Below are 24,728 nucleotides of genomic sequence, written 5' to 3' on the forward strand. Positions count from 1 at the left end.
TTCACAGATTCACCACTCTCTGTGTGAAAAATGTTTTCCTCATCTCGGTCCTAAATGATTTCCCCCTTATCCTTAAACTGTGGCCCCTTGTTCTGGACTTCCCCAACATCGGGAACAATCTTCCTGCATCTAGCCTGTCCTACCCCTTGGCACTTTGGCCCACCGAGTCCACGCCGACCATCGATCACCCGTTCACAATCGTTCTGCAGTTGTACAGGGCCCTAGTGAGACCACACCTGGAGTATTGTGTGCAGTTTTGGTCCCCTAATTTGAGGAAGGACATTCTTGCTATTGAGGGAGCCCAGCGTAGGTTCACCAGGTTAATTCCCGGGATGGCGGGGACTGTCATGCTGAGAGAATGGAGCAGCTGGGCTTGTACACTCTGGAGTTTAGAAGGATAAGAGGGAATCTTATTGAAAAATATAAGATTGTTAAGGGTTTGGACACGCTAGAGGCAGGAAACATGTTCCCGATGTTGGGGGAGTCCAGAACCAGGGGCCACACACAGTTTAAGAATAAAGGATAAGCCATTTAGAACGGAGACGAGGAAACACTTTTTCTCACAGAGAGTTGTGAGTCTCTGGAATTCTCTGCTTCAGAGGGCAGTGGAGACAGGTTTCGGAAGGGTCTCGATCCGAAACGTCGCCAATTCCTTCTCTCCAGAGACGCTGCCTCACCCACTGTTACTCCAGCACTTTGTGTCTTACCTTCGATATTATCCAGCATCTGCAGTTCTTTCTCGTACGTCGCGCCCGAAGTCAAGATGGAACCCGGGTCCCCGGTGCGGCAAGGAATTGGGCCTTTTTAACAAAAAAAAACAGTCGCGAGGAACAGCGTGCCTTGCCTTCTCTCCCTGCAGTATCGGCGAGCAGTACTACAAGGATGCCATCGAGCAGTGCCACAGCTACAACGCCAGGCTGTGCGCCGAGAGGAGCGTGCGCCTCCCCTTCCTCGACTCGCAGACCGGCGTTGCCCAGAGCAACTGCTACATCTGGATGGAGAAACGGCACCGGGGGCCGGGTAAGGACCCCCTACCCTCGTCCGTCCCGACCACCCGGCATGGGAGGGGGAGACAAACAGGGGACTCCTACTTAATCCCACAGGGCGCAGCGGTAGAGTTGCTGCCTTACAGCGAATGCAGCGCCGGAGACCCGGGTTCCATCCCGACCACGGGCGCTGTCTGTTAGGAGTTTGCACGTTCTCCCCCGCACCTGCGAGGGTTTTATCCGAGATCTTCGGTTTCCTCCCACACTCCAAAGACGTACGGGTTTGTAGGTTATTTGGCTTGGTAAAGGAAAAATTGTCCCTAGTAAGTAAGTAAGTAAGTTTATTGGCCAAGTATTCACATACAAGGAATTTGCCTTGGTGCTCCGCCCACAGGTAACAACACGACATACAGTGACAGTTACGAATGACTCGGAAAACACTAAACATTAATAATAATAAAACATTAATGATAAAACACCATTGATCAAGCATGTGAACCAACAAAATACCAGATCAAAGGGAGGCTACAGATTAGTGGGTGTAGGATAATGTTAATGTGCCGGGATCGCTGGTCGGCGTGGACCCGGTGGGCCAAAGGGCCTGTGTCCACGCTGTATCACTAAACTAAACACGGAAGCAGAATCTTGCCATTCAGCCTATCGACTGCTCCCCCATTCAATCATGGCTGATCTATCTCTCCCTCCTAATCCCATTCTCCTGCCTTCTCCCCGTAACCCCTGACACCCGCACTAATCAAGAACCTATCTATCTCTGCTTTAAAAATGCCCATTGACTTGGCTTCCACTGCCGTCTGTGGCAATGAATTCCTCAGATTCACCACCCTCTGAATGAAGCCATTCCCCATCATCTCCTTTCTAAATGTACGTCCTTTTATTCTGAGGCTGTGCCCTCTGGTTCTAGACTCTCCCACTAGTGGAAACATCCTCTCCTCATTCACTCTATCGAGGCCTTTCATTATTTGGTAGGTTTCAATGAGGTCCCCCCCTCATTTTGATCCCCTCTCTCTGATTGTGGATGATCAGCCATGATCATATTGAACGGCCTGTGCTGGCTCGAAGGGCCGAATGGCCTACTCCTGCACCTATTTTCACATTTCTATAACAACTAACCTATAGGACAACATACAACGTCATATTCAGTAATAAGCTAGCTCCATATATACAAACACACAAGCGAAATATTTCACCAAGAAACCTAATTTGGTGTCAAAAAGATTGTAAATTGTCCCGAGTGTGTCGGGTGGTGCTGGTGTACGGCGTAGACTCAGTGGGCCGAAGGGCCTGTTCTCACCCTGGATCTCTAAAGTCTAAAGAGTTCCTCCTTGTGGATGTTCCTTGTTCTCACCGTGGCATGTTATTGTCCTCTTCCCCCCCCCCCCCATCTCTGTCGTGCAGGAATGGCCCCCGGCCAGCTGTACACCTACCCTGCCCGCCGCTGGAGGAAGAAGAGGAGAGCCCACCCGCCAGAAGACCCCCACCTCAGCTTCGCCGCCCTCAAGCCAGGTACCCGAGGGCGCTGGGCAGCGCAGGGACGGGTTCAATGGGGCACTCGGGAAGAACCGAGCAAACTCGCTCGGCTTAGACTCCGGCACGGTGGCACAGCGGGTAGAGCTGCTGCCTCACAGCGCCAGACACCCAGGTTCCGTCCTGCCCACGGGTGCTGTCTGTACGGAGTTTGCCCGTGACCTGCGTGGGTTTTCTCCGGGTGCTCCGGTTTCCTCCCACATTCCAAAGACGTGCAGGTTTGTAGGTTAATTGGCTTTGGTAAAAATTGTGAATTGCCCCGAGTGTGTGTGGGATAGTGCTGGTGTCAATGCAGGCCGAAGGGCCTGTTTTGATGTTGTGTCTCTAACGTGTAAAGTCTTAAGAGGTCTCACAGCACCAGAGACCCGGGATCGATCCCGACTACAGGCGCTGCGTATCCGGAGTTTATTCGCTCTTCCTGTGATCGCGTGGGTTTTCACTGATCGCTCCGGAAAGGTGGGAAAATTCTTAAGGGGTTGGACAGGCTGGATGCAGGAAGATTGTTCCCGATGTTGGGGATGTCCAGAACACCGTTTAAGGATAAGGGGGAAATATTTTAGTACTGAGATGAGAATTTTCTTTCACACAGAGAGTGGTGAATCTGTGGAATTCTCTGCCACAGAAGGTAGTTGAGGCCACACAGTTCATTGGCTATATTTAAGAGGGAGTTAGATGTGGCCCTTGTGGCTAAAGGGATCAGGGGGTATGGAGAGAAGGCAGGGATGGGATACTGAGTTGGATGATCAGCCATGATCATATTGAATGGCGGTGCAGGCTTGAAGGGCCGAATGGCCTCTACTCCTGCACCTATTGTCTATGTTTCTAAGTTGCCGTGGCAGTCTCCCTCCTCCCGCTCGGACGTTAACTGAGCAGAAAGAGATCTGCAGAGACCCCGATGACTCGTGTTCCCTTCAATCTTCAGATCTGGATCTCGGGGTGAAGAAGGACAGCCTGTTGCCCCCCGACAGCAGCAGCCTGGAGGCCCTGCTACGCGGCGAGGCCCTGGACAAACAGCGGGGGCTCTCCGACCACAGGGACGATGACAGCCTGAACGACTACCCGGTGAACAACAGCAGGGCCCGCAAGGTGCGCTCGCTGCCTTTTACACCCCTCTATTAGCTTGCTTCATTGGTCGCATCGTTCTAACTGATTTAATTGGCAATTGCAACAGACACATGGTTAGGAAAGGATTGGAGGAATATGGGCCAAATGTGCGAAGATTCAGACTAGCTTGGGTGCCGGGTGTGGTGGGTCAGGGTGATGCGTGACCTTCATAAGTGATAGGAGCAGAATTAGGACATTCGGCCCATCAAGTCCCCTCCACCATTCAATCATGGCTGATCTATCTCTCCTGACTTCGCCCCATAACCCCTGAAATCCGCACTAATCAAGACTCCATATCTATTTCTGCTTTAAAAATATCAATAGACAATAGGTGCAGGAGTAGAGGCCATACGGCCCTTCGAGCCAGCACCGCAATTCAATGTGATCATGGCTGATCATCCCCAATCAGTACCCCGTTCCTGCCTTCTCCCCATATCCCCTGACTATCCATTTGAATTGGTCTCCACAGCCTCTGTGGCAATGAAATCCACAGGTTCACCACCCACTGACAAAATAAATTCCTCCTCGACTCCTTCCTAAATGAATATCCTTTAATACTGAGGCTGTGCCCCCTGGTCCTAGACTCTCCCACTAGTGGAAACATCCTCTCCACATCCACTCTATCCAGGCCTTTCACTATTCTGTACATTTCAATGAGGTTCCCCCTCATCCTTCTAAACTCCAGCGAGTACAGGCCCAGCGCCGACAAACGCTCATCGTACGTTAGTTAACCCACTCATTACTGGGATCGTTCTCGTAAACCTCTCCAGAGCGGGTCATCCATCCTCAATTATGGGGCGCAAAACTGATCACAATACTCCAAATGCGGCCTGACAAGCGCCTTATAGAGCCTCCGTATTATCCTGAAGTAAGAGCTATTAGACCGATTAAGACCTATTAGTCTGAAGAAGGGTCTCGACCCGAAACTTCACCCACTCCCACAACAACTCCAACTCCCACGAAGCCAAAGGAGGCTCCCCCTCCCCCCCCCCCCCCCCCCCCCACACATCTTCCCCAGCCTGTACCCACTCCACCAGCTCACTATCTAGGAGATCAAAGCCAGACCTCTCTGGCGGGCCAGGCAGCATCTCTGGAGAAATGGAATAGATGACATCTTGGGTCGAGAGCCTTGTTTGGTTGAAGAAGGGACTCGAGCCGAAACGTCACCCACTCCTTCTCTCCTGTCCCGCTGAGTTACTCCGGCATTCTGTGTCTATCCTCAGCATTGCATCTCTGTGGTTTTGTACTCTTGTCCTCTTGAAATAAATGCTAGCGTCGAGGAGTTTGCCTTCAAGCTAGATGCAGGAAAAATATTCCCAATGTGGGACGAGTCCAGAACCAGGGGCCACACACAGTCTTAGAATAAAGGGGAGGCCATTTAAGACTGAGGTGAGAAAAAACGTTTTCTCCCAGAGAGTTGTGAATTTGTGGAATTCCCTGCCACAGAGGGCAGTGGCGGCCAAGCCACTGGATGGATTTAAGAGAGAGTTAGATAGAGCTCTAGGGGCTAGTGGAGTCAAGGGATATGGGGAGAAGGCAGGCACGGGTTATTGATTGGGGACGATCAGCCATGATCACAATGAATGGCGGTGCTGGCTCGAAGGGCCGATTGGCCTCCTCCTGCACATGTTTTCTATGTTCCTCACTCTCGATTCTGCTTGCAGAGAATCCTCGATCCCGATGATTTCCTGGATGACCTGGACGACCAAGATTACGAGGAGGACATGCCGAAACGGCGCAGCAAAGGCCGGGCCAAGGCAAGCGGGAACACCCAGTCGCCAACGCTGCTGCACCCAATCTCCCCCATCATCCTCCCAACCCCACTCCTGCACTCTCCTCGTGGCCCATCTCAGCTCTGGACCACTCGTCGTCAACCCAAGGGTTTTGGCCCGAAACTTTGCCTATTCCCTTCGCTCCATAGATGCTGCTGCACCCGCTGAGTTTCTCCAGCACTTTTGTCTACCTTCGATTTTCCAGCATCTGCCGTTCCTTCTTAAACACCTCATTGGAGAACTATCTTCACTGGACTCTTATCAGACTTTATGTTAATAAGCCATCGGATCAGAATTAGGCCATTCAGCCCATCAAGTCTGATTTCTGAGCTGAGTGAATGCCCATCTTTAGGCTGTGGAGATACAGTGTGGAAACAGACCCTTCGGCCCAACGAGTCCGTGCCGACCAGCGATCTCCCGTACACTCACACTATCCTACACACACTAGGGACAAATTACAATTCACCGAAGCCAATTCACCTACAAACCTGTCCGTCTTTGGAGTGTGGGAGGAAATCAGATCACCCACACAGGACACAGGGAGAACGCACAGAGAGCACCCGTAGTCAGGATCGAACCTGGGTCTCTGGCCTTTCTCTATAAACTCCTCCCTGGCTTTTCCAGCTCATAGAAACATAGACAATAGGTGCAGGAGTAGAGGCATCTTACATTCGGCCCTTCGAGCCTGCACCGCCATTCAATATGATCATGGCTGATCATCCAACTCTGTTTCCCATCCCTGCCTTCTCTCCATACCCCCTGATCCCTTTAGCCACAAGGGCCACATCTAACTCCCTCTTAAATATAGCCAATGAACTGTGGCCTCAACTACCTTCTGTGGCAGAGAATTCCAGAGATTCACCACTCTCTGTGTGAAAAATGTTTTACTCATCTCGGTCCTAAAAGATTTCTCCCTTATCCTTAAAGTGTCACCCCTTGTTCTGGGCTTCCCCAACATCGGGAATAATCTTCCTGCATCTAGCCTGTCCAACCCCTTAAGAATTTTGTACGTTTCTATAAGATCCCCCCTCAATCTCCTAAATTCTAGCGAGTACAAGCCGAGTCTATCCAGTCTTTCTTCATATGAAAGTCCTGACATCCCAGGAATCAGTCTGATGAACCTTCTATGGCAAGAATGTCTTTCCTCGGATTAGGAGACCAAAACTGTACGCAATACTCCAGGTGTGGTCTCACCAAGACCCTGTACAACTGCAGTAGAACCTCCCTGCTCTTATACTCAAATCCTTTTGCTATGAATGCTAACATACCATTGGCTTTCTTCACTTCTGGCCTCTCTTCTACACCCATTGTCTCCTCATGACAGCTGCCTCTAAAATATCTTCTCCAACTGTCTCTCTCCTTTTCAACACTCCTTAAAAGCCACGCCGTTGAGCAAGCCTTCATCAGCCACCGTGCTTCCTTTCTGCGGGCCTCAGGGAATCTTACATTATTGAGGAGCCCTGTCTAAAAGCAGGGCTGCCTTCTCCCCCACCCATGAACTCACCGTGACTCCAATTCATTTTCATCCTTATGCATAATTAAAAAATTAAAAGCCTCAGCAGTGAATCCCCTAGAGGAGAGCTCTCTAAGTTTGATTTAGGACGGGTTGTCTGTAGGGATGGTTGAGAGCTTCAAGTCCCTTGGCTTTAGCATCACCAATAGACAATAGGTGCAGGAGTAGAGGCCATTTGGCCCTTCGAGGCAGCACCGCTATTCAATGTGATCATGGCTGATCATCCCCAATCAGTATGCTGGAATATCGAAGGTACACAAAATTGCTGGAGGAACTCAGCGGGTGCAGCAGCATCTATGGAGCAAAGGAAATAGGCGACGTTTCGGGCCGAAACCACTGGTCTGAAGAAGGGTTTCGGCCCGAAACGTCGCCTATTTCCTTCGCTCCATAGATGCTGCTGCACCCGCTGAGTTCCTCCAGCAATTTTGTGTACCATCCCCAATCAGTACCCCGTTCCTGCCTTCTCCCCATATCCCCTGACTCCGCTATCTTTAAGAGCCCTACCTAGCTCTCTCTTGAAAGCATCCAGAGAACCGCCCTCTGAGGCAGAGAATTACACACTCACCACTCTCTGTGAGAAAAAGTGTTTCCTCGTCTCCGTTCTAAATGGCTTACTCCTTATTCTTAAACTGTGTGTGTGGCCCCTGGTTCTGGACTCCCCCAACATCGGGAATCGTGGTTGAGAAGGAACCTCGTGCGGGGAAGGGGGGTGGGGAGGAGAGTTGTTTTCACAGAGGGGTTTGGGAAGGAGGGGGCTGTGAAACTTGCTCCCACGGTTGTAGGGAGGGAAGGTTGGTTGACTGGGATGGTTTGCCAATGGACTGCCAGTGATCTGGCGTGGACCATATTCATTGATGCCGCAGCCAAGCAGGCACACCAAGGCCTCTACTTTAGAGAGATACCACATAGAAACAGGGCCTTCGGCCCACCATCCACACCAACCAGCCATCACCCCGCACACTGACACTATCCCACACACACTGGGGACAATTTACACAAAGCCAATTGACCTACAAACCCGCACGTCTTTGGAGTGTGGGAGGAAACCAGAGCACCCGGAGAAAGCCCACGCAGGTCACGGGGAGAACGTACAAACTCCGTACAGGCAACCCCCATAGTCAGGATCGAACCCGGGTCTCTGGCGCTGGGAGGCAGCAGCTCTACCCGCTGCGCCACCGTGCCGCCCACTGTTATCAGGGTTCTGAATGGTCCTTCTATAAACTAGGGTACTGTCCCTTTCACCTCTACCCCATTGCGGACATTGGACTTTGTCTCTGGAACAGGTGCGCTATAGAACTGAGAACTATATTCTGCACTCTGTATCTTCCCCTTTGCTCAGCCTGTTGTACTTGAGTTTGATGATTATGTAATTATTTGAGTATAGGAGCAGGGAGGTTCTACTGCAGTTGTACAGGGCCTTGGTGAGGCCACACCTGGAGTATTGCGTACAGCTTTGGTCTCCTAATCTGAGGAAAGACATTCTTGCCATAGAGGGAGTACAGAGAAGGTTCACCAGACTGATTCCTGGGATGTCAGGACTTTCATATGAAGAAAGACTGGATAGACTCAGCTTGTACTCGCTAGAATTTAGAAGATTGAGGGGGGGTCTTATAGAAACTTACAAAATTCTTACGGGGTTGGACAGGCTAGATGCAGGAAGATTGTTCCCGATGTTGGGGAAGTCCAGAACAAGGGGTCACAGTTTAAGGATAAGGGGGAAATCTTTTAGGACCGAGATGAGAAAAACATTTTTTTTCTCACACAGAGAGTTGTGAATCTGTGGAATTCTCTGCCACAGAAGGTAGTTGAGGCCAGTTCATTGGCTATATTTAAGAGGGAGTTAGATATGGCCCTTGTGGCTAAAGGGATCAGGGGGTATGGAGAGAAAGCAGGTACAGGATACTGAGTTGGATGATCAACCATGATCATATTGAATGGCGGTGCAGGCTCGAAGGGCCGAAAGGCCTACTCCAGCACCTATTTTCTATGTGTAGTGTTATCGGATTTGATTGTTATAGAATAATGGAGTGATATAGTGTGGAAACAGGCCCTCCGGCCCAACATGCCAACACCGGCCAACGTCCCATCTACACTAGTCCCACCTGCCTGCGTTTGGTCCACATCCCTCCAAACCTGTCCCATCCTGTCTAACTGTTTCTTAAACGTTGGGATAGTCCCAGCCTCAACTACCTCCTCCGGCAGCTCGTTCCATACACCCACCACATAAGTAGTAAGGTCATGTAATCGAATCCGAGTCCACTCCACCATTCAACCATGGCTGCTCTGTCTCTCTCTCTCAACCCCATCCTCCTGACATCTCCCCTCCATTCACTGCCTCCATCACTGAGCCCATGCCTGTCCCCACGGTGGAACCTTCCACCCATGGGGGTTTCTCAAGAGATAGGAACAGAATACGGGCCATTCGGCCCATCGAGTTTACTCCGCCATTCAATCATGGCTGGTCTATCTCTCGCTCCTGTCCCCCTCTCTCCCCGTGATCCCCGACACCCTACAGCACGCGTAAGCAAAGCCGTTAGCGGTACCTTGCCGCACGTGACAGTAATGAGCCTAAACGGAGTGTCTTGGTACCGTGACAGGGTAAAGGGGTCGGCAGGAGCGCCAGGAAGAAAGCCATGGATGCCGCGGCCATCGAGGACCGAGAGAAGCCCTACGCCTGTGACAGTGAGTACCGAGTGCCACCCCGCCTGCCCGCACTGCAGACTGTCAACCTCTGCCTCCTCCCTCACGCTCTCTCTCTCCCCCTCGCTATCCTGCCCCCTCTCCATCACCTCGCTCTCTGCCGCCTCCCCTCATCCCAATTCTGCTTCCTTTTCTCTCTCGTCTCCCCATTCATCGTCCCCTCGATGTCTCTCCTCCCCCCTCACCCACCCCAGTTCATTTACCCCCCTCCTCGTTCCCCCCCCCCCCCTCCTGCCCTGGTACCTTTCCCCACCCTACTTGTCTCCCCATTATCCTCCCCATCCCACCTCCTCCTCCCTCTTTTCCCATCCCCTCTGCCCCAATACCTTCCCCCCTCTCTGCTGCTTTACCCTCGCCCTTCCCAGTACCTCCACCCCCTTCACAAACCTTACCCACTTTCCCCCTTCCTTGTTTCCTCTTTACCCCCTGCCCCTGTACCCCCTTTCCCCCTTTCTCCCCTGTCCATGTACTCCTGTCCCCCCTCCTTGTTCCCCTTCCCCACACCTGCCCGTGTGCTTTTCCTCCTCCTTGTATCCCCTTGTTCCTCCCCACCTTGTTTTCCCCCCTTCCTGGCATGAGGAACATGGTACCAGCCCCGAGACGTGGCACTGAGCAGCTCGTGCCGGGGGCAGGAACTTTGTCCTGGCATTGCAGTTTGAGACCGCCAGGCTGGTGGTGAACGCCGGCTGCCACGTGCCGTTTGGCACTGTGCGATTGCTCCCGATCTGCTCCCCCGCTGCTTGTGTAAAGTCCCAGCGTTGAGGGTGGGGGGGGGCGTGTAAGTAAGTAAGTACATTTCATTTATATAGCACCTTTAAATCAACTTGCGTTGAACTCAAAGTGCTTTACATAGAATAAATAATTAAGTTTCCGTACATCCGTAGAAAAACTAATAAAGAAAAGAAAAATGACTCAACACATTATAGAATTCAACAAGAACATCCCCCCCCCCACAGCAGAATCAAAATGTTCCACTGTGGGGAAAGGCATCAAAAAGTTAAGTCCTCTTCCTCTGTGATCACGCCTATTTGTGGCCTCCGATGTTTTCAGGCCCTCTTGCCGGATGTTGTCGGGAGAAACACTCCTTGGCGGCTTGGAATGTCTGGAACGGCCGCTCCCTCCCCTGGAGACCGCGGCTCCCGATGTCCGCAGGCCGCGCCGGTCGGAGCTCCGCCTCTGGCGTGACGGCGTGGCTCTGTCTGGTCATTGAGTGGTTGGTTGGGCACGGGGCACTGGCGGTTACTAAAGGCGTCCAGCGCAGTCCAGCACCAGCGCCTGGGGTCTACTAATCAATACCAGCGATGCACCTCCTCTAACCCTATCTACCACATCTGTCTGTGGCCGTTCCCGCAGTGGCCTCCTATACATCCTGACCAAACACAGAGGGTCTCGACCCGAAACATAGAAAATAGGTGCAGGAGTAGAGGCCATTCAGCCCTTCGAGCCTGCACCGCCATTCACTATGATCATGGCTGATCATCCAACTGAGTATCCCATCCCTACCTTCTCTCCATACCCCCTGATCCCTTTAGCCACAAGGGCCACATCTAACTCCCTCTTAAATATAGCCAATGAACTGTGGCCTCAACTACCATCTGTGGCAGAGAATTCCACAGATTCACCACTCTCTGTGTAAAAAAAGTTCTTCTCATCTCGGTTTTAAAGGATTTCCCCCTTTATCCTTAAGCTGTGACCCCTTGTCCTGGACTTCCCCAACATCGGGAACAATCTTCCTGCATCTAGCCTGTCCAACCCCTTAAGAATTTTGTAAGTTTCTATAAGATCCCCCCTCACCCGTTCCTTCTCTCCAGACATGCCTGCCGCCTGTACCTGAGTCACTCCAGCGTTTTGTGCCTATATTCTGACCAAAACGTAGACTCGGCGACCGTTTGCCCTCGGCACAACAAGGCCTGCTGGACCTCCTGGTTGCCAAACATTTTATACCCCTTCCCGCTCCCACACGGACCTCCCTGTCCCGGGCCTCCTCCACGGCCAGAGTGAAGCCACCAGCAAAGTGGAGGAACAGCGCCTCGCATGTTGCGTGGGTAGTTTACAACCCGGCATTGTGAGCGTTGAATGAACCAATTTTAGGCCTCATGGCGCTAGACACCTGGGTGTGATCCCATCCCTGGCTACTGCGTGTGCGTGTGTGCGCGCGCGTGTGTGTTTGTGTTTTTTTTCCCCCTGTTCTCAACGTGAACGAGTACGTTTTTTCTCCGGGTGCTCCAGTTTCCTCTCGCATCCTGGTTTGTAGGTTAATTGGCTTCTGTAAATTGCCCCCCCTAGAGTGAAGGGAGTGGGTGAGAAAGCGCGGCAACATAGAACGGGCCGAAGGGCCTGTCTCCATGCTGGATCTCTAAGCTAAACCTACACGATGAGCCCCGGTAAATTGTTCATTGTGCCAAGCAGGCAGGTGGGCAGGGGGATCGAACCGGCAACACTCCAGCCCCCTCCACGCAGCAGTGCCAAGCTCCCCGTCCTGAGAATGAGTCACCGAACATTTGCCTGGGATAAATTGCTCCTTCCGTGACTCCAGATCACAAATGACGAGTCCCAAGGCAGCGACATTGAGTTTACCCATGCAATGATTAACAGCTAGCTATTGGCACAAGCATGCCTTGTGCAAAGTTTGTAGGTTAATTGGTTTCAGTACATTTCCCCAAGTGTATAGGATGCGAAAGTGTGTGTTAAACGGTGAGCTGCCCCCTCACAGCGCCAGAGAGCCGGGTTCCATCCTGACTACGGGTGCTGTCTGTACGGAGTTTGCATGTTCTCCCCGTGACCCGCGTGGGCTTTCTCCCACCTTGCAAAGACAGAAAATAGGTGCAGGAGGAGGCCATTCGAGCCTGCACCGCGTATTTGTAGGTTAATTGGCTACGGAAAATTGTAAATTGTCCGTAGTGTGTGTAGGATAGTGCTAGTGTACGGGGTGATCGCTGGTCGGCACGGACTCGGTGGGCCGAAGGGCCTGTTTCTGCGCTCTGTCTCTCAAGTCTAAAACAGTCTGCTTTGTTGCAAAGGGGACCTGTTTATTCGTGGCGTTCGACGGACCCTATGACCGCACTTAACATCCGTGAACCTGCGGCCTCAGCCCCTTGGATTCCGGCCCACAGTGTCTGTGCCGAATGCGATGCCAGGTTCAACTAATCCCCTCCGCCTGCAGCCTTCCCTGTGTTGAGTTTATTTAGTTGCCGTCAGCGCACAGAGTCCACGTCAACCATCGATCACCCGCTCTATCGCACCAGTTCCTATGTTGTCCCACTCCCTCTCATCCACTCCCTACACAGTTTGCAGCGGGCCAGTTGGCCTACAAACCCGCACTGGCACGTCTTTGTGGAGCGTGGGAGGAAACCGGAGCACCCGGAGGAAACCCACGTGGTCACAGGGAGAACGTGCAAACTCCGTACAGTCGTAGTCAGGATCGGACCCGGGTCTCTGGCGCTGTGAGGCAGCAACTCTCCCTGTTGTTACCTGGGTCCTTTTATTTTGTAAACCAGCATCTGCAGTTCCTTGTCAATACTTATAACAAATATTGGCTACATCATTGCTTTTGGCCGTGGGCAGTAAGCGGTTGTTTTAATCCCCAACAGGCTGTCGACCGTTTAGCTCGGTCCGCCAAGGCCTGCTGGATCTCCAGGTTGCCAACCATTCCGATTCCCACACTGACCTCTCCGTCCTGGGCCTCCTCCATTGCCAGAGTGAGGCCACACAAATATTGAGCAGCACCTCATTATTAGACAATAGACAATAGGTGCAGGAGTAGGTCATTCGGCCTTTCAAGCCAGCACCGCCATTCAATGTGATCATGGCTGATCATCCCCAATCAGTACCCCGTTCCTGCCTTCTCCCCATATCCCCTGACTCCGCTATCTTGAAGAGCCCTATCTAGCTCTCTCTTGAAAGTATCCAGAGAACTGGCCTCCACCGCCTTCTGAGGCAGAGAATTCCACAGACTCACAACTCTCTGTGAGAATTCCACAGACTCACCACTCTCCTTGTGAGCTTTATCTCCGACCTTTCCCCTCCCCCTCCCTCCACAATCAGTACCCCGTTCCTGCCTTCTCCCCATGTCCCCTGACTCCGCTATCTTTAAGAGCCCTATCTAACTCAGGTACTCTAGCAGCATAATCAGGGACCAGTCCCACCCCCGGTCACTCCCTCTTCTCCCCTCTCCCATCGGGCAAGAGGTACAGAAGTGTGAAAATGAACGCACACACACCTCCAGATTCAGGGGCAGTTTCTTCCCGGCTGTTATCAGGCAACTGAACCATCCTACCACAACCAGAGAGCGGTCCTGAGCTCCCATCTACCAGACTATCTAATGGATTTTGCTGGACATTGTTCAAGCCAAGTCAAGTTTATTGGTCACATACACATACGAGATGTGCAGTGAAATGAAAAGTGGCAATGCTCGCGGACTTTGTGCAAAAAGACAAATAACCAAACAACCAAACAATCTACAAACAGAATGGAACAGAATCACATATTCTTTTTCATATTAAATATTGTGGGCGGAAGGAAAAAGGGAAAAAAACAGCAAATTTTTGTTTAAAGCAGTAGATCGGTTCAGTAAAGTTAGTCCCTGGTGAGATAGGAGTTTACAGTCCGAATGGCTTCTGGGAAGAAACTCCTTCTCAACCTCTCTGTTCTCACAGCATGGCAACGGAGGCGTTTGCCTGACCATAACAGCTGGAACAGGCCGTTGCTGGGGTGGAAGGGGTCTCCCATGATCTTGTTGGCTCTGGAGTTGCACCTCCTGATGTATAGTTCCTGCAGGGGGGCGAGTGAAGTTCCCACAGTGCGTTCGGCCGAATGCACTACTCTCTGCAGAGCCTTCTTGTCCTGGGCAGAGCAGTTCCCATTTTGTTGCACTAAACGTTATTCCCTTTATCCTGTATCTGTACACCGTGGACGGCTCGATTGTAATCATGTATTGTCTTTCCGCTGACTGGTTAGCGCGCAACAAAAGCTTCTCACTGTACCTCGGTACACGGGACAGTAAACACTAAACTATTAACGTCACGTTTACCGAACTGCAGTGAAAAGCTCTGGTTTTGCTCGCTATCCAAACCGGTCAGGTGTACCATACATAGATGCAGAACGTTCAAACACAAGTACGATAGGCCGAGCAAGGGGGGGGAAGATACAGAGTGCAGAATATAGTTCTCAGCATTGTAGCGCATCAGTTCCACAGACAGAGTCCAATGTCCGCAATGGGGTAGAGGTGAACGGGACAGTACCCTAGCTTACGGAAGGGCCGTTCAGAAGCCTGATAACAGAGGGGAAGAAGCTGTTCCTGAATCTTGGGCTAACATGATATTGTATCGGTGAGTTAGTCGGCATGGCGGCATGACTTCCTATTCCAGCTTTTCCCCCCCCTTTCCATTCCCTCCCCCTCGCAGCACCAATTTATTCTGACTCTTGACTCTTGTAGTAACGAGATTAGTAATTTGCACCTGTTCTTTTAAGATCTTTTCACTCTCTTTATCTTCTCTGTTGCAGATAGATGCAAACAAAAGCATAACTCCAAACCTTCTGAACGAGGTATTCTGGAGCTTCTTGCTGTTCCTCCTTGGCCTGTGTTTCTTCCCTCTGCCTGTGCCTTTCTCTGTTCCTGCTTTGTTTTGTATGTGTGGCTACGAGGTGGGGGGTTGGGGGGGGAGTCTGGCGGGGAGGAGTCCTGTGGTTGAGTTTAGAGGTACAGCGCAGAAACAGGCCGCTCGGCCCGCAGACCAGCGATCGCCCGCACAATAGACAATAGACGATAGGTGCAGGAGTAGAGGCCATTCGGCCCTTCGAGCCTGCACCGCCATTCAATATGATCATGGCTGATCATCCAACTCAGTATCCTGTACCTGCCTTCTCTCCATACCCCCTGATCCCTTTAGGGGAGAGAGGGAGAGACACACACACACACACACACACACACACACACACACACATACATACACACACACACACACACACACACACATACACACACACACACACACACACACACACACACACACTCACTCACTCACTCACTCACTCACTCACTCACTCACTCACTCACACACACACAATATGATCATGGCTGATCATCCAACTCAGTATCCTGTACCTGCCTTCTCCCCATACCCCCTGATCCCTTTAGCCACAAGGGCCACATCTAACTCCCTCTTAAATATAGCCAATGAACTGTGGCCTCAACTACCTTCTGTGGCAGAGAATTCCACAGATTCACCACTCTCTGTGTGAGAAAAAAAATGTTTTTCTCATCTCGGTCCTAAAAGATTTCCCCCTTATCCTTAAACTGTGTGACCCCTTGTTCTGGACTTCCCCAACATCGGGAACAATCTTCCTACATCTAGCCTGTCCAACCCCTTAAGAATTTTGTAAGTTTCTATAAGATCCCCCCCCTCAATCTTCTAAATTCTAGCGAGTACAAGCCGAGTCTATCCAGTCTTTCTTCATATGAAAGTCCTGACATCCCAGGAATCAGTCTGGTGAACCTTCTCTGTACTCCCTCTATGGCAAGAATGTCTTTCCTCAGATTTGGAGACCAAAACTGTACGCAATACTCCAGGTGTGGTCTCACCAAGACCCTGTACAACTGCAGTAGAACCTCCCTGCTCCTATACCCAAATCCGTTTGCTATGACAATAGGTGCAGGAGTAGAGGCCATTCGGCGCTTCGAGCCAGCACCGCCATTCAATGCGATCGTGGCTGATCATCCCCAATCAGTACCCCGTTCCTGCCTTCTTCCCATATCCCCTGACTCCGCTATCTTTAACAGCCGTATCTAGCTCTCTCTTGAAAGCATCCAGAGAACCGGCCTCCACTGCCCTCTGAGGCAGAGAATTCCACAGACTCACCACTCTCTGTGAGAAAGAGTGTTTCCTCGTCTCCGTTCTAAATGGCTTACCCCTTATTCTTAAACTCTGTGTGTGGCCCCTGGTTCTGGACTCCCCCCCCCCCCCCCCAACGTCGGGAACATGTTTCCTGCCTCTAGCGTGTCCAAACCCTTAACAACACGCTTGAAGAAACTCTGCCAACTTGGCCTTCCCGCCCAGCGCTGAAGGCAAATAGCAGAATGTCGAATATACAAGTGTGAACATCGTTGCACTCTCAATTCTGCCTGCACCTCACTGTGGCTGGAGTTGTGTGCAGGGACATGCGGGATAGACAGTGATTGAATGTGGGACGACGTCAAGTGCTGGAACATAGAAAATAGGTGCAGGAGGAGGCCATTCGGTCCTTCGAGCCAGCACCGCAAAGTTGCCATGACCATGGGTTTGTTGCTTGGGGCAAGGGAGTGGGAGGGGGGAAAGGTGGGGGGGGCAGAATCCGTACGTACTTTAATTTTAAAACCTCAACTTTAATCTGTGATTCACAGAGTCATACAACACGGTGAGAGGCCCTTCAACCCAACCTGTCCATTCAAACCAAGATTCCCCCATCTATGCTAGTCCCGTTTGGCCCATGTCCCCCTCGTGATTTTGTACATCTCTGTAAGATCGCCCCTCATCCTCCCGCGCGCCAAAGAATAAAGTCCTAGCCTGCAGGCTAGGACTTTATTCTTTGGAGCGCGGGAGGATGAGGGGCGATCTTACAGAGATGTACAAAATCACGAGGGGGATATGGGCCTCTCTCAATAGCTCAGGCCCCTCTAGTCCTGGCGATATCCTCGTAAGTCTTCTCTGCACCCTCTCCAGCTTGGCAACATCTTTCCCACAACACGGTGATCCAAAACTGAACAAAAATACTCCAAAATGTGGCCTCACTAACGTCTCATACAACTGCAACATGGCCTCCCGACGTCTACACTCATTATGTGTAGGAAAGAACTGCAGAAGCTGGTTTAAATCGAAGATAGACACACAATGCTGGAGTAACTCAGCGGGACAGGCAGCATCTCTGGAGATAAAATGGACTGGACAAGCTAGATGCAGGAAAAATGTTCCCAATGTTGGGCGAGTCCAGAACCAGGGGCCACACACACACAATCTTAGAATAAAGAGGAGGTCATTTAAGACTGAGGTGAGAAAAAACTTTTTCACCCAGAGAGTTGCGAATTTGTGGAATTCCCTGCCACAGAGGGCAGTGGAGGCCAAGTCACTGGATGGATTTAAGAGAGAGTTAGATAGAGCTCTAGGGGCCAGTGGAGTCAAGGGATATGGGGAGAAGGCAGGCACGGGTTATTGATATGGGGACGATCAGCAATGATCACAATGAATGGCGGTGCTGGCTCGGAGGGCCGAATGGCCTCCTCCTGCACCTATTTTCTATGCTTCTATGAGAGAAGGAATGGGTGACATTTCGGACCCTTCAGTCTGAAGAAGGGTCTCGACCTGAAACGTCATCCGTTCCTTCTCTCCAGAGATGCTGCCTGTCCCGTTGAGTTTCTGCACTCGTTACACTGACTGATGGAGGCCAATGTGCCCAAAGGCTTTTTTGGCCGCCCTGTCTACCTGTGGCATCACATTCAAGGAAGCATGTACCTGTACTCCTCGATCCCTCTGCTCTATAACTCCCCCCTCACCCCCCCCACCGCGACCCGCGCAGATGGGGCATCTTGGTCGGCACGGACGTGTTGGGCCGAAGGGCCTGTTTCCGTGCTGCGTAACTGAGCCTGCCGCAAAGTGCCTGCTGGTTTAACCTCTCTGTGGTGCTTCTACCCCTGCAAGATCCCGATGGAGCCCCTCGGTCGCGGCGTGGTCGGAAGAGGAGAATCCCGCTGCTCCGAGCTCGTCGCTTCCCCTTCCCCAACAGCCATGGCGTCTCCCCAAGAAGCCAAAAGAAACTCCTCCCCCCCCCCCCCCTCCACAACTTCCCCAACCCCACCCCACCAGCTCACTATCTGGGAGATCGAACCAGAAGGAAGAAATGGTCACATGATGGACTTCAGGCAGCGTCTCTGGAGAAAAGGAATAGGTGACACTTTGGGTCGAGACCCTTGTCCGTCTGAAGAAGGGTCTCGACCCGAAACGTCGCCCCATTCCTTCTCTCAAGGGATGCTGCCCGTCCCGCTGAGTTACTCCAGCATCTAGTGTCGATCCTTTCTTGACACTGTTAGGAATTAATCGATTGCCTCATTGAAATGTAGAATAATGAAAGGCCTGGGTAGAGTGAATGTGGAGAGGATGTTTCCACTGGAGGGAGAGTCCAGGACCAGAGGGCACAGCCTCAGAATTAAAGGACGTTCCTTTTAGGAAGGAGTGGAGGAGAAATGTCTTTAGTCAGAGGGTGGTGAATCTGTGGAATTCTTTGCCACTGAAGGCTGTGGAGGCCACAAGTCAGTGGGCATTTTTAAGGCAGAGATAGATAGATTCTTGATTAGTACGGGTGTCGGGGGTTATGGGGAGAAGGCAGGAGAATGGGGTTATGAGGAGAGAGAGATAGATCAGCCATGATTGAATGGCGGAGTAGACTGGATGGGCCGAATGGTCTACTTCTGCTCCTATCAGTTATGAACTTATGAATTAAGATGGCTTGAAACAATATGCCTGCAAAGTGATGGCGTCTTAATTTGAGGACAAGACATGAGTGGAGAAATAACACTGCAGGTTGTTTGTGAGCTGATTTGCGTGCAGTTTTCGACGCCGTTAACCGAACTCCAAAGGTGTACAGGTTTGTAGGTTAAGTGGCTTAATGATATTGTAAATTGTACCGAGTGTGTGAGATAGTGTCAGTGTGCGGGGATCGCTGGTCGGCACGAACTCGGCGGGCCGAATGGGCCCCTGTTTCCGCGCTGTGGTTCTAAAACTAAAAACGTGACTAAAAGGGGGTCTGGGGAGGGGGGCAGAAGAGGGGGCTGCATGGTGGTACAATGGTAGAGTCGCTGGGACCTGGGAGAAGGAAGAAATGGCCACGTGATGGACTTCTGGAGAGAGGAGAGCTGAGGGTGACGCTGAATGGCGATGTAGGCCCGGTCTTTTAAGATAGAGGTGAGGAGGAACCACTTTAGTCGGAGGGTAGTTAATCCATTATCACAGAGGGCTGCGGAGGCCAAGTCAGTGGATATTTTTAAGGCAGAGAGAGACAAGTTCTTGATTAGATCAAGTGTCAAAGGTTTTGCGGAGAAGGCAGGGGAGTGGGAACAGGAGGCAGCGGTGATTGAATGGCCTTGTGGACTTGATGGGCCGAATGGCCTAATTCTACCCCCCTATAAACCTGCGAACTTGCAGCGTGGCCTTGAGAGGAGAAGGTGTCTGGGGGAGCGGCCGTTTTGCAAAGAAACGATGTGAGGAGAATGAAAATATGAACAGGCAACGTAACTAAGGACCCGAGAAGGAACAAAGATGGCCGACCCGCTCCTAGCTCGCTTTGTTCCAACCTCGTGCGGGGGGGGGGTTCCGTGGTGGCGACCGTCAATCGAGGAGCATGCCCGCCCGTGGTGGTCTCGGCCGGTTAACAACCCCGGCACGCGGCCAGCCCAGGGTTTCAAGTCGGGTATGTCTACCCTTGCTTAAATTTCTTTCTTGTTTCTCCATCCCTTCCCCCTCTGTCCCCCTCCGCCCGGCAGTCTGTGGCAAGCGTTACAAGAACCGGCCGGGCCTGAGCTACCACTACGCACATTCCCACTTGGCCGACGAGGAAGGGGATGACGACAAAGACCTGGACCCTCCCGTGCCCGTGTCGCATCGGCGAGAGGAACGTAAGTGTGCGTAGATCCACTTTTTCTCATTTTTGGGGGCGCGGTTGGGGTCGCGGGGGGGTGGGGGGGACTCGTGTTTAGTTGTGACTCGTGTTTAGTTGTGACTCGTGTTTAGTTGTGACTCGTGTTTAGTTGTGACTCGTGTTTAGTTTAGAGATACAGCGCGGAAACAGGCCCTTCGGCCCACCGAGTCCGCGCCGACCAGCGATCCCCGCACACTAACACCATCCTACACACACACACTAGGGATAATTTGTACTGACACCAAACCAATTGACCTACAAACCCGCACGTCTTTGGGGTGTGGGAGGAATCCGGAGGCAACACAGGAGGTCACGGGGAGAACGTACAAACGGCCGTTCGCATCGGAGGTCAGGATCGAACTCGGGTCTCTGGCGCTGTGTGTCATTGATTGGGACGAGGGGATCGAAGGCTTCGTGGCCAGGTTTGGGGATGATTCACAAATAGGTGGAGGGGCAGGTAGTGCGGAGAAAGCAGGGCCTCTGCAGACGGGCTTGGACAGGTTGGGAGAAGTGGAGGATGGAATCTAGTGCACCAAGGTGTGGAGCCATGCATTTTTGGCATTGGGAATAAAGGCGTAGACTAGTTTCTAAATCGGGAGAGAATCCGGAAATCAGAGGTGCAAAGGGACTTGTGAGTGCCCCAAATAGTTCATTTGCAGGTCGAATCGGTAGTGAAGAAGGCAAACTCAATGCTAGCAATGAGGAATCGAATATAATAATAATAATAATACATTTTATTTAAGAGCGCCTTTCAAGAGTCTCAAGGACACCTTACAAAAATTGAGCATGTAGAGGAAAAACATGTAAAGGGGAATGAAATAAATAGTAGAGACATGACTAGTACACAAAGTAAAGACAGAATTCAATACAAAACACAATATGAGGCAATTCATGCACAGATGAAAAGGGACGGGGACGTGGGGCTAAGGATAGGCAGAAGTGAAGAGATGGGTCTTGAGGCGGGACTGGAAGATGGTGAGGGACACGGAATTGCGGATCAGTTGGGAGAGGGAGTTCCAGAGCCTGGGAGCTGCCCTGGAGAAGGCTCTGTCCCCAAAACTGCGGAGGTTGGACTTGTGGATGGAGAGGAGACCGGCTGATGTGGATCTGAGGGACCATGAGGGTTGGTAGGGGGAGAGGAGGTCAGTGAGATATGGGGGGGCCAGATGGTGGAGGGCTTTGTAGGTGAGGACCAGGATATTGTAGGTGATCCGGTAGGAGCAAATAGGTCCTTCTGCAGTTGTACAGGGCCCTAGTGAGACCACACCTGGAGTATTGTGTGCAGTTGTGGTCCCCTAATTTGAGGAAGGACATTCTTGCTATTGAGGGAGCCCAGCGTAGGTTTACAAGGTTAATTCCCGGGATGGCGGGACTGTCATATGCTGAGAGAATGGAGCGGTTGGGCTTGTACACTCTGGAGTTTGGAAGGATGAGAGGGCATCTCATTGAAACATATAAGATTGTTAAGGGCTTGGACACGCTAGAGGCAGGAAACATGTTCCTGATGTTAGGGGAGTCCAGACCCAGGGGCCTTAGTATATAAGGGGGTAAACCATTTAGAACGGAAACCCCTTATGCTTAAACTGTGTGTGTGGCCCCTGGTTCTGGACTCCCCCAACATCGGGAACATGTTTCCTGCCTCTAGCGTGTCCAAACCCTTAACAATCTTATATGTTTCAATGAGATATCCTCTCATCCTTTTAAACTCCAGAGTGTACAAGCCCATCCGCTCCATTCTCTCAGCATATGACAGTCCCGCCATCCCGGAGATGAGGAAACTCTTTTTCTCACAGAGAGTGGTGAGTCTGTGGAATTCTCTGCCGGTGGAGGCCGGTTCTCTGGATGCTTTCAAGAGAGAGCTAGATAGGGCTCTTAAAGATAGCGGAGTCAGAGGAGAAGGCAGGAACGGGGTACTGATTGGGGATGATCAGCCATGATCACATTGAATGGCGGTGCTGGCTGGAAGGGCCGAATGGCCTCTACTCCTGCACCTGTTGTCTATTGTCATTTATGTCAAGAGGGCTTGAATGCAAAAGCAGGGATGTAATGCTGTACTCCAAGGGCTGGTGAGGTGTACCTGCGGATCTGGTCAAGTTGGTGTCCTGTGGGGCGGTGCGGTGGTGCAGAGGTAGAGTTGCTGCCTCACAGCGCCAGGGCTGGGATGTATCAGGTGTCTGTGAGCGTTAGGCTAGAAAGCTCGCCGAGTCCCAGCACGGAATCAGGCCCTTCGGCCCACCTCACCCACGCACCCCATCGACCTACACTCATCCCAGCTGCCCGCGTTTGGCCCATAACCCCCTTAACCTTTCCTATCCACGTACCTGTCTAAGAAAGAAGGGCCCCGACCCAAAACGTCGCCCATTCCTTCTCTCCAGAGATGCTGCCTGTCCCGCTGAGTTACTCCAGCATTTTGTGTTCTACATGTACATGTCTAAGTGCCTTTTAAATTCTGTTGTAGTCCCAGCCTCAAATACCTCCTCGTTCCAATGTTACCCTTCAGATCCCAATGTTTAAGAAAGAACTGCAGATGGTGGAAAAATCGAAGGTAGATGCTGCCTCACCCGCTGAGTTTCTCCAGCATTTTTGTCCACTTTAGATTCCTATTAAATCTTTTCCCTTTCACCTTAAACTACCTCCTCCGGCAGCTCGTTCCATACACCCACCACCCTCTGTGTGGAAAAGGTTACCCCTCAGATTCCTATTCAATCTTTTCCCTTTCACCTTAAACTACCTCCTCCGGCAGCTCGTTCCTTACACCCACCACCCTCTGTGTGGAAAAGGTTACCCCTCAGATTCCTATTCAATCTTTTCCCTTTCACCTTAAACTACCTCCTCCGGCAGCTCGTTCCATACACCCACCACCCTCTGTGTGGAAAAGGTTACCCCTCAGATTCCTATTCAATCTTTCCCCCTTCACCTTGAACCCATGTCCTCTGGTCCTCGATTCCCCTACTCTGGGCAAGAGACTCTGTGCGTCTACCCGATCTATTCCTCTCATGATTTTATACAACGCTATAAGATCACTCCCTCATCCTCCTGCGCTCCAGGGAATAGAGTCCCAGCCTGCCCCAACCACTATAGCTCCTCGAGTCAATAGACAATAGGTGCAGGAGCAGGCCATTTGGCCCTTCGAGCCAGCACCGCCATTCAATGTGATCATGGCTGATCATCCCCAATCAGTACCCCATTCCTGCCTTCTCCTCATATCCCCTGACTCCGCTATGTTTAAGAGCCCTATCTAGCTCTCTTGAAAGCATCCAGAGAACCGGCCTCCACCACCCTCTGAGGCAGAGAATTCCACAGACTCACCACTCTCTGCGAGAAAAAGTGTTTCCTCGTCTCCGTTCTAAATCTTAAACTGTGGCCCCTGGTTCTCGACTCCCCCAACATCGGGAACATGTTTCCTGCCTCTAGCGTGTCCAAGCCCTTAACAATCTTATATGTTTCAATGAGATCCCCTCTCATCCTTCTAAACTCCACAGAGTGTACAAGCCCAGCTGCTCCATTCTCTCAGCATATGACAGTCCTGCCATCCCGGGAATTAACCTTGTAAACCTACCCTGCACTCCCTCAATATCAGGACAATAAGTCCGTATCCCTCTCACCCTCTCCTATCCACATCCTTGCGTAAGTGCTGTTATAGTCCCTGCCTCAACCACCTCCTCCGACAGCTCGTTCCATACTCCCGCCATCCTTCCCAATCCTGTTAAATCTTTCCCATCTCAATCTAAATCTGTGATCCTCGGTTCCCCCCCCCCCCCCTCTCGCAGCGCGGCGCCCCCCCCCCCCCGCCCCCCCCCCCCCTCCCGCAGTGCGAGGCAGTGTTTGGGGGGACGGTGGGTGTGGGGGAGATCGGCTGGTCCGCTGGTCTTGTCTCACTCTCCCCTTCTCTTCATTGCAGTAGGTCGACCTCCGAGTGACTTTAGAAAATTGAAAGCAGGTTCGGTGCTAGCCTCTCCCTTTCTCTCTCTCTCTCTCTCTCTCTCACTACCGTCATACTGCGTGTCAGGGCCGCTGGGTGTGAGGGGTAGGGACACGGGCGTGTGTGTGTGTCTGCGTGAGTGAATGCGTGCTTGTGTCTGAGTGAGTGCGTGTGTGTGTGTTTGTGTGGATGCGTACGTGTGTGTGTGCGTCTGAATGCATGCGTGCATGTGTGTGTTGTCTTTTTGCATGTGGGTGTTTACATGTGTGTATGTTTGTGTGTGTGTATGTGTGCACACGTGTGTCTATCTGTCTGTCTGCATTCATTTGTGTGTGTGTGTGTGTGTATGTGTGCACACGTGTGTCTCTGTCTATCTGTGTCTCAGTCTGTCTGCATTCATTTGTGTGTGTGTGTGTGTGTGTGTGTGTATATCTGTGTGTGTCTCTTATTTGTATCTGCCTGTGTGTGTTTCTGTGGCTGTGTGTGTGTGTGTGTGTGTGTGTGTGTGTGTGTGTGTCGGTCTG

At 51.6% G+C, this 24,728-nt stretch overlaps 1 protein-coding gene across 1 annotated transcript in view; it reads left to right on the plus strand.

Annotated features, from left to right (window-relative positions):
* Positions 1-859: 859 nt before the first annotated feature.
* Positions 860-24,728, plus strand: part of dpf2 (double PHD fingers 2) — a gene marked incomplete at its 5' end in the record, with an annotated part of 29,443 nt that continues 5,574 nt past the window's right edge. Inside the window, 8 exons of the mRNA XM_033017063.1 lie at positions 860-1,020; positions 2,403-2,510; positions 3,454-3,617; positions 5,300-5,392; positions 9,518-9,602; positions 15,123-15,164; positions 20,128-20,259; positions 24,184-24,222. Coding sequence (XP_032872954.1) covers positions 860-1,020; positions 2,403-2,510; positions 3,454-3,617; positions 5,300-5,392; positions 9,518-9,602; positions 15,123-15,164; positions 20,128-20,259; positions 24,184-24,222 — 824 coding nt within the window. The remainder of the gene's footprint in view (positions 1,021-2,402; positions 2,511-3,453; positions 3,618-5,299; positions 5,393-9,517; positions 9,603-15,122; positions 15,165-20,127; positions 20,260-24,183; positions 24,223-24,728) is intronic.

The sequence above is a fragment of the Amblyraja radiata genome, unplaced genomic scaffold (assembly GCF_010909765.2).
Source record: "Amblyraja radiata isolate CabotCenter1 unplaced genomic scaffold, sAmbRad1.1.pri scaffold_861_ctg1, whole genome shotgun sequence".
In the NCBI taxonomy this organism is placed as follows: Eukaryota; Metazoa; Chordata; class Chondrichthyes; order Rajiformes; family Rajidae; genus Amblyraja; species Amblyraja radiata.